The 9,395-nt window shown below is 36.4% G+C and overlaps 1 protein-coding gene across 1 annotated transcript; it reads left to right on the top strand.

The window, feature by feature from the left end:
- The first annotated feature begins 885 nt into the window (after window positions 1-885).
- LOC114143846 (uncharacterized) lies at window positions 886-9,181 on the top strand. The gene is made up of 11 exons (XM_028016185.1): window positions 886-1,070; window positions 1,357-1,505; window positions 1,621-1,783; window positions 3,376-3,747; window positions 4,158-4,439; window positions 4,523-4,546; window positions 4,688-4,780; window positions 4,881-4,911; window positions 5,131-5,180; window positions 5,370-5,404; window positions 8,185-9,181. The coding sequence occupies exons 1-11, from the start codon at window positions 944-946 to the stop codon at window positions 8,266-8,268; spliced, it is 1,410 nt and encodes a 469-aa protein (XP_027871986.1). The 5' UTR covers window positions 886-943; the 3' UTR covers window positions 8,269-9,181.
- Window positions 9,182-9,395: the final 214 nt, after the last annotated feature.

Genomic DNA, 9,395 nt, shown 5'->3' with positions numbered 1-9,395 from the left:
TCATGTGTCCAGACAACAATACTAACATCCCTTAAATCTCTTCAGATGAAATAGATTTGTATTTTTTTCCTAAAACCAGTGAACTGATTAGCTAGTGCATATCTTTTGGTCAAAAGTACACAAAATGTTAAAAGAAAAGATAATAGTGGCCTGAAACTAAGCTAAGAAACGAATCTAAGTGCAATTTCTCATTACAAGTTTCAGTGACAAATGTATCTCATTAAAAAAGTCTATTTCTCATTTTAATAAGATATAAATATATGTTTTTCTGGCATATTCAAACTTTTTAAAAAGGCATAAGGGCTCCCTGACTCTTTCTCCTCACTCTTGTTCTTATAGATGACATTCAAACATCCCACAAGATGTTACTGTTTCACTGATAAAATCGTTTTTGTATAAACAAGGCCTTGTCTTACTACATTACTGCAGCTTAGTGGTAAGACAAGCCTTTATGCCTGAAATAGTAGAGTACTCAACACATTTTAAAATTTAATAGAAATATCCTATATTGTCATACACAGGGAAAATTCCGGTCATCAAGTTGAAGTATGTACGTAGGTTAACAGATAAAAATAAAAACAGAAAGGAAGAATGACAGACTTTACACTAAGGGCAAATTTACAGCAGGAGGAAAAAATACTTTTCAGTTATTTATGTCTTTTGAGCGATATAAGCACAACTTTTACAGTAGTTGTGACATTCGATGACTGGATTGTAAATCTCAGTGCTCTACTTCTTTATGTTGACACAGAGCTTTTCACATTTGGTTTGGTTCTGATTGAAGTAAAGACTGCTATTAATTCTCATCATACCACATATCCGCCCAGTGATCTCCAAAAAAGGAAGTGTGCTTACAGGTTTGACTTCCCCCGTTGCTCTGTCTTCAAGAGGATGTCAGATGCATTAAGAAAACACAGAGAGAGGAAAACAGGGGAGAGAAAGAATGAAGCATATGTTTGGAGGTGCCTTATTTACTTCAGTCAGTCTTCTTTTTGGGTCAAGGATGCCGTGTGTCAGTGGTCGCTCACTCTGGCTTTATCCCCCTATACTCGCTTTCTTACAACTTTTGGGTAAGCATTTGAACAGAAATCTGTTTGAAATTTTATCTTTCAATTTTTCATTGAAAAATTCTGTTTGTGGGAGAAAACTTATGTCAGTACTTATCCATTATCGACTAACAATAAAATATATTATGTTAAAAAACAATTCTATGTTTTAGTGTTCTAATTTTCAACTGAAATCGTCTGTTTAGTCAACTTGAACATCTGATGAAGCAATCTTTTATTTCCATGTTTGAAGATGATGTTATTTCTTAGGGAAGTTGGGTAACTTGTATTTTATCTTTCCTTCATGCAGAAAGAGTGTCAGCCTCCACTTCCTCTCCCACTCTTCCGACTCCTACCTTGGACATCTACTCAAGGTCAGGAGACTCAGTGGTCCTGGTCTGCCGAGCTCCTAGGGGCCACAGTGGCGTTGTGTTCATGTTGTACAGTGACACCAAAAAAGTAAATTGAGTTTTTAAAAAAAATTAAATTAAACAGTTAAACAGTTTCATTATGTAAAGCGCGTTTGACATATTCTGTGATTATATTCAGTGTACTATTTTCTCATTTTATTGAGATGGACTCGCGTGAACTGCTCTACCCAGTTCAGCAGGTTCACTTCACCGTCAGGATGGATGAACCAGATTCAGGCCAGCAGCATCTTTACTGCTGCTTATACAAGAACCAAGAGAGACAATACAGTCTGTTCAGCCCCTACTTGCAACTAAAGGAAAAAATAGGTACGTTTTTACAACTTCCCCATTTGATCAAATGCTAGCAGCCCTAAAAATGAATTAAGCTCTAACTCAGCTTTTGTCATTTTTGAGAAAATGTTTTGGTGTCAAGTTAAGAAAGAATACATGTTTCTCTTCTTTATTTCAACCTACATGGTTTATTTCTGCGCCGTTAAAAATATCACTGTTACCTGGTCAGCTATGAATTATATGGAGAATGAAACTGACTGTTAAGTAGAAATCCAAATGAGTCACATGGTTTGCAGGTTAAATCTGCAGCCGGTTGAGATTTCACACAGGGTATAAAATAAACACTCCCATCCGCTCTACAGTAACCCCAAAAACACACTTCTGTATGCAGCTGCTGTTTGTGGTCTCTTATTGTCCTCAGCTCTGTGGGTGTGGATAGCAGTGGTAACATCCTGCGCTTCATATAGAAACTACACACACCCACAGATACATGCACACACACAAACAAAAAGATCAAACAATGGTACTGGTTTAAACTACTCCCACTCACAAAGGGAAGTTTGGTTAGGAACTAGGAATATGGCAGTATTGTAGATATAACACACTTCATCCATGTATTGTCTCAGTTGCAGAGGGGGCTGGTGCCTATATCTCCAGCAGTGACTGGATGAGAGGTGGTGCTCATCCTGGACTGCTGGTTCCAAATACTGATATGTAAAATCAAGTATGTCACAAATAACTTGCCATTGTATTGACGGTCTAATCAATTCTCTGATGTCTGATTGTGTCCCAGATACCTTACAACATGCTGTAGTACAACTTTTTTTTAAAATTAAACACTACCTTGATCACTCTGCTATTATTTTGATTTTTTTAACGGACAGTCTCTAAGCTCCATTTCTATTAAGAGTGTAGGGAACAGAGTTTTATAATAAGCAGTTACAGTGATTTCATAAGAATTTAATGGGTCACAATTTTGATCAAGTCTTGCCACAGCACAGAGCTTCCTTACCCTTAAGAAGCCAAAGAGATATTATAATTAGAATGATAATCTATATGGTAAAGATAGTACCATCAGTCTACTAAATTCATTTTGACATCAATTGGCAACACACTCTGTCATAAACTTTAAAAGTTCTGCTCGATGATTAAAACAAACTTTTTATTCTTAAAGCTCCATTTCAAAGTCCTATATTCCGTCAATGAACTTTGGATATGCTTTGTTATGTCTCACTTGGATTACAGCAATGTTCTGTATGCTGGTCCTCTTTTGAAAAAGCTAATAGTGCCCTCCTCCCCTGCTCCTGCATCCCAAAAACAGGCTCAGTGGTTCTGTTCATACAGAAATGTGGGCTTAATAATAAACTTACACCTGCTCAAAAGATGCTACTTTCAAAAGGTAACCTTTACTTTCAAAAGGCATAGATAGATTTTATATTGTGTTTTATGCATTTTTTGTTTGTGTAGCACATTTCAACAGTATGGCAGTTCAGATTTTAGGACTCATGTTTTGCTAATTTATACATTGTGCAACAGTGGTGTTGTTTTCACTGTGCTTCAGAAATACACTTTGACTGGTCAAGATAACATTTCAGTGTTTCTGTTTTTTTTTTTTTTTGTCCAAACAGCTGATGCCCCAACTCCTCCCATTTCTTCGTGTCCCTCTCCGGTCTTATCCGTACAGCCCTCCGATGGTGTGGTGACACTGGGAGACACGCTCCACTTCCGATGTAGCGTCCCCATTCATTCAAACCAGTTACAGTCCCAGTCTAGCAAACCTGCAATGTTTCTTTTGCTGAGGGAGCAAACAGGGATAACATCTGCCATCCCGCTGCATCAGGCCAGTCAGGTGTCAAACCCTGATCCACAGCCAGGGGTCTTCAATGTGGGACCAGTAAGAGGAGGCGAGGAGGGACAGTATACCTGCCTCTACCAGATCAACAGTAAAAAGGGATTGGTTAATTCATCTGTCAGCAATGTGGTGCAGGTCACGATTAGAGGTGAGAATTTATTTTATTACTTCAGTAACCTATGTCTAGCCAATTCACAAGAGGTCTCAAAACGTTTTCCCTGAGGGCCAAAATCATGGTCTCAAGAGACGAGATATAAGGTTTGAATAACAGAGAGACAGAAATATTGACAGAGTTGAAGCTAAAAATTCAGGGACAAGATAATAAATTTTTATTTACACAGATTTAGAAAATGCTAAAATGCATTGTCTCTTTATGCCATTTCATGTTTTAGTTATAATGTAGAATTTCAAACTTTTAAAAACCTTACTTTTCACTCCTAACTATGACAGAAAATTATAAAAACCTGGATGAGGTTAACATAATTTATGAATAACCTCAAGTCTATCTGGTATGTAGTTTTACAGGTTTATTGTTGGTTGGCTGTTTGTTGCTCCTAGGTGTGCTTCCTGTGCCCTCCCTGGTTCTCCAGCAGCAGACAGACGTGTGGCATTTGCTCTGTACAGGATCCCCTGCATATCCTGGCTCTGTGTTCTTACTTTACGTTGCTGACAGCGAACGTCTTGTCGCAACTTACCGTGCAAAAGCTTTACAACATCAAGTCACATTCGCTGTGCCTGTCCAGGATTCACCAGTGACCTTTTATCAGTGCCAGTACAGGACTCCGTTAGGAAGCACATGGAGCCTCTCGGAGAGAAGCTTCCCTCTGGCTTTAGCTACAGGTAGAGACCTTCTGTGCTACTACTGTATATGCAGTGTTTTAGATGCTTTAATTTTTGACAGTTTCTTTTCTTGCATTTTTCAGGAAATTCCCCTCCAACATTAAAAGGTAATTTCTCATTTGTTAAATCATTAAATGGGAAAGGATGGGGGAATCATTGCAGCCAGATATGAATATATAATTGTGCTTGTCTTTAACATTTTATTTTTCTCCTTAATTTTTGGACAATGGACAATGCTTGTGTTCCAGGTGTGGACTGGCCTCTTGTACTGGGCTCCTTCTCTGCAGCCATATTATTCCTCTGCTCTGCGGTTTTTGTGGGTGTGCTGGTTAAGAGGAAAGGTAGATTCCACAAGAAACTCCTCTTCCTTACTTAAACTTGCTTTTCTTCATTTGCGGAAGTCGTAATGTCTCTTTTTCTCTCATTTTCACTTCTCCTAAGTAAAAGCAGCTGCCAAGGAAAAGAAGAGAAGGTAATGCATTCACAGCTCTGATGGATGCTGCAAAGAGCACGTAGTTTCTTCACAAAATGATTGTACATTTTGCACCACAGGAACAATTGTGTTCCTCACACGTACATTATTATGTATATCTTAAAATGAAAACCAAATGCAAATGTGTTACATAAATTCATATTTTCATTGCTCATAGGTGTATTTATATTAAGTAGTGCCCTTATTGCTCTGTTTCAGACAACAAGCACAGTTCTGGACTAAAGTGCACGCTCGAGACCACGTTGTTGGTAAGTTCTCTTCTTCAGAATGTCATATACCCCTTTACGATGCATGACTCAGAGCGTTTCTGCTCATTTTTCTGTCCATTTGCTTGTATAAGAATAAAAACGTAAAGTCCCAACTGCATGTGAACAACACATGCTAAAAGGATTTCTTTTAAATGTATGTGATTATTTTTTGCTGTTGTTGTTTTTCAGATCTTACTCTCAGGCGTACAAGTTTTGATACCCAGGTATTTTTTCTTTCTTTTAAATTAAAACAGGAAGTAGATAAAAATCTGAATAGTGTAACACAGATTTGTTTTTCAGCTTTATTACCATTACACCCCTAAATAAAATTCAGTGCAACAATTTACTTCCAGGCATTACATATTTATTAAATAGAGTCCACCTACTTTAATTTATTCTCAGAATAAATAGTTTACTATAGAACGCTTATGAACACAGCAGCAGCAGCAAAGAGGAGTCTCATGTTGGTTCTAACTGTAGCGATCCACATCTTTGATTGGAGAATCAAATGACAGGACAACTACATGTTCTACACAAATCAGGTTTTTATAGACAGTGACACAAAGAGAAAAGATGCTCACAGATGCTTTCCATCCAACATGGCTGATCATAAACTATTTTTCAAAGCTGGTAGAGATGTACTTCAATAGGCTTAAATTGATTTAAAGGGAAATTCAGTAAAATAGAGACTCAGAAGACTAAATACAAATACATACCAGATATTTAAGATTTTTTTGTTTTGTAGTTTTGAAAACCATAGTATTTAGCCTTTGACATCATAATATATTTTGGTCTATATGAAGAAAAACAAACAATAAAACATTTATGATTGCAATACTTAATAGATTAATGTGTCTGATTTTGATGTTCAATAGAATTCATTTACAGGAAACCTGGTGAATCTTGTGATTTGTGAGAATTTTCTTTGGAATAGAATATTTCAGCACATTTTCACTGTAACAGAAAAGAGGAAGTTTCTCCACTTCTTCAGTTGGAATTTGTGGTATTTTTGGTGGACTCCATTTGTAGATTTTCCATACAAACAAGAGTAAACTTTCCCAATCTCTTTGCTGTAAACACACATTAATCATTACAAATCAACCAATCGCCCTCCCAAAACATATTTTAACTCAAACTTGGGCACACATCATTTTTCATTCGTGCTGTTGTGCACGGTTAGCACATTATTCTCATTAGGTGCAATTATTTTCAGTAATTAGCTTGATGAAAGGCTCTCATCAGACTAAAGGCTCTGCCTCCCTTTACAGAGCTCCTCATCAGGCATCATAAACAACTGAGTGCAGTCGCCAGCTGGGTTTCCCTCATGCTAGAGAACAGGAATGTTTTCAGCCGAACAAAAATTATCTGTAGGTGTATACTTTATGTCTTGCATTAATGTGGGGTTGTTGAATAAACCAAAAATGTGTTTGGATTTCCATGATGTTAATTAAACTAATTAGGAATAGTCATTCTCAGGGCTGTTGCTATGAAAGCAGAGACAGGATGACAAAGAAGTTTCTTTCAATGTAAACAAAACACAGTTAAATATTTTTCCCTTAAAAGCCCCACAGACCGTAAAACTGTCTGTTTTTTACTGTGGAATATAATTTGGAGTGATTTACGTGAACACAGGCTCCCTTAAGAACATTAAATGATTTGATTACTTTAAAATGTTTGATGACATGTCCTGGCTTTCAAAGTCCCTCACATTTCCTTCAATTTTCATGTTACTGGCATTTTCTATTATAGACCAACAGAAAGCAGAACAAAATTGTAAAATAAACCAAAACTACACATGCTTGAAAAATATATATAAAACAAAACAAAACAAAACAAAGAACTACATCTTTAGCAGCTTTGACAAGTAGTTTAAGCCCAGCCAGATTGGATAAAAAGCATCTGTGAGCATCTATAAATATAAATAATAATGATAAGAAAACTAAATATTTACATGTTGAAGTAAAACTAAAAACTATACTACAAATTCATTTTTTTATTAAATTAAAAATCTGAAATTGATTGCCTTTGCCTTGCCCTGAGTCAATACTTTGTATAGAATCTCCTTTGGTTGCCATTACAGATACAATATTTTTAGAGTAAATTTACCGGTTTTGTATTCTAAGCCCATTCTTTAAAAAAAAAACAAAGACAAAAAAAAATTCCCCACATCATGATGCAGCCACTCTCATGTTTCACTGAGGGGATATTGTGTTCACAGTACAGAATTAGTCAACACATTCTGCTAGGTTTCCTACATGCCTCACGACAAACCTTAAAATAAGACTTCCTTTTAATCATGTCTTCTTGCCACTCCTCCATAAAGGCCATTGTGTGGCATTCAAGCGAATAGTTGTGCAGGTGAGGATCTTTGCATGAAATCAATGCCTGGCCTGAGAGTTTAGGAGGGTGACTATGTCTTGGTAGGTTTGTAGTTGTGTCAAACTCATGAGATGCTGAAAACACTTCTAAAACACTTAAAGCCTAAACCTACATTAACCTTCTCCACAACTTTATCTCTTATCTGTTTGCTATATTTCTTGGTCTGCATGATGCTGATGCTGATACTGAGATTACTTTACAAACAGACAGGCTGTTTACTGATTAAGTGGTGATTGGAAGCAGTGGATTTCCTTTAGAAGTATGAAAATAAAGAAGGCGGCATTGGATGAAGCTTTCTTTAGTACTTACTTATTGACTTCTGGAAATCTTAGTGATAATTTCCTTCCAGACCAAAACTAGATTTGATGTTGGACTAAAATGTAGCATTCCAGCCTGAGAATAAAACAGTCATTTTGAACAGACATTGATATTTTAACACTTAAATATGTTGAATCTTAGTGTTTTACTTCTGTTGTTCTTCGTTACTCTGAAAGCATCACAAACTTAGCTGCAGAAAATGAGCGAACATATTTAGCTACGAAAGTAGTGGTGAGATATGAACGCTGCCACAGGAAGTGACATACACACCTTGATAGGCTGTCTTAACATGTTTGTTTCTTTACAGGAATGGGCCTGTGGGGAAACAGAGACGCCCTCTAGATCTTCTCTCTGGAACCCCCTCTCTACTTTCACAACTCCAATGCAGTAGAAATGTTTATTTCATATCTACCTGTGTGCAGGGGTGTGTGCGTGGGGGTGTGTTTAATCATGGTTTATCAATGTAGCAGTAGTTGGCATTACACAGCATGACATGAAGGGGACATTTCTTCCTTTTTCATTTATGTGTAGGAGATTATTTCTTCTTGTTTGTTGTTACTAAGACTATAAAATTAAATGGAGATTTTATTATCTTTTTCATAATGTTTACTGTAAATTGTGTATTTTTCTCTATGACTCTAAAGATACATTCATTAACAAATTAGTCTATATGTTGCATTTGCTAGGAAGTATAAGTGAATTTAGAAATGGACTGATGAGAGTTTTGTAGCCAACTTCCGATCACCAGTTTCTGTAAAGTTTCTATATGTAACTCTTTCTCTTTCAACAATTTTTCTAGTCTTCTGGCCAGGAGTCAGTATCAATTATTTATGTTAACCAATGTGTGTGTGATAGCCATTAGTTTAAAACAGTGTTTACTATTATTAGAGAAAAAATACATTTTCAGCAGTCTTTAGCACATATATTATGTACAACTAGCATGGTTAGCCTTACTTTTAACACTGGTTAAAAGTAATGCTAAATGCTAAAAGAAATGCGAAATGTGTGCATTTCGTAGAGAATCTCCTTATGTTAATTTCCAAAAGTGGCAATATTTGCAAATCCTATTTTTTTTTCATCACAGACAACTCAAAATGATAAATCCTGTTATCTGCCAGTGTCAATTCATTAACCAACCTGCCTTCCACACCTTTGTTCTCCATAACGTTGAGTTACTTTTCTTTAATACAAACAACTTCCACACAGAATATTGTCATTGTTAGCATAAGTTGTTTCTGGTCATCAGTCGATTTCTTGCTGTATCTTTAAAACAAAAATAAACCTCTTTGTGGTTTTGCAGTAAATGTGCCACACTTACTGAGAACTTAGTCCTATACTTGCCTACACACGGTTCAGTATTTGTGGATTTTTCTGTGGAACGTACCTCCAAACTATTCATGGAAAATTCACCTATTCAATTATTGTTACTTTTTCGTAGTGCATATCTAAAATAATTGCAAAATGCAGTTTGGGGAGCTAAAATACCTGGCTACTTGACGTAGCCAAACAAGGATTCCT

The sequence above is a fragment of the Xiphophorus couchianus genome, chromosome 5 (genome assembly GCF_001444195.1).
Source record: "Xiphophorus couchianus chromosome 5, X_couchianus-1.0, whole genome shotgun sequence".
Lineage (NCBI taxonomy): Eukaryota > Metazoa > Chordata > Actinopteri > Cyprinodontiformes > Poeciliidae > Xiphophorus > Xiphophorus couchianus.
Note: the sequence above shows the minus strand (reverse complement) of the source record. Positions and strands in the feature narration are given on the sequence as shown.

Excerpts from the sequence above, each read along its gene's own strand:
- LOC114143846 (XM_028016185.1), top strand. The coding sequence starts at position 944 with ATGAAGCATATGTTTGGAGGTGCCTTATTTACTTCAGTCAGTCTTCTT. Across the intron at positions 4,440-4,522 it reads CCCTCTGGCTTTAGCTACAG|GAAATTCCCCTCCAACATTA; the intron begins GTAGAGACCTTC and ends TGCATTTTTCAG. Across the intron at positions 4,547-4,687 it reads TTCCCCTCCAACATTAAAAG|GTGTGGACTGGCCTCTTGTA; the intron begins GTAATTTCTCAT and ends CTTGTGTTCCAG.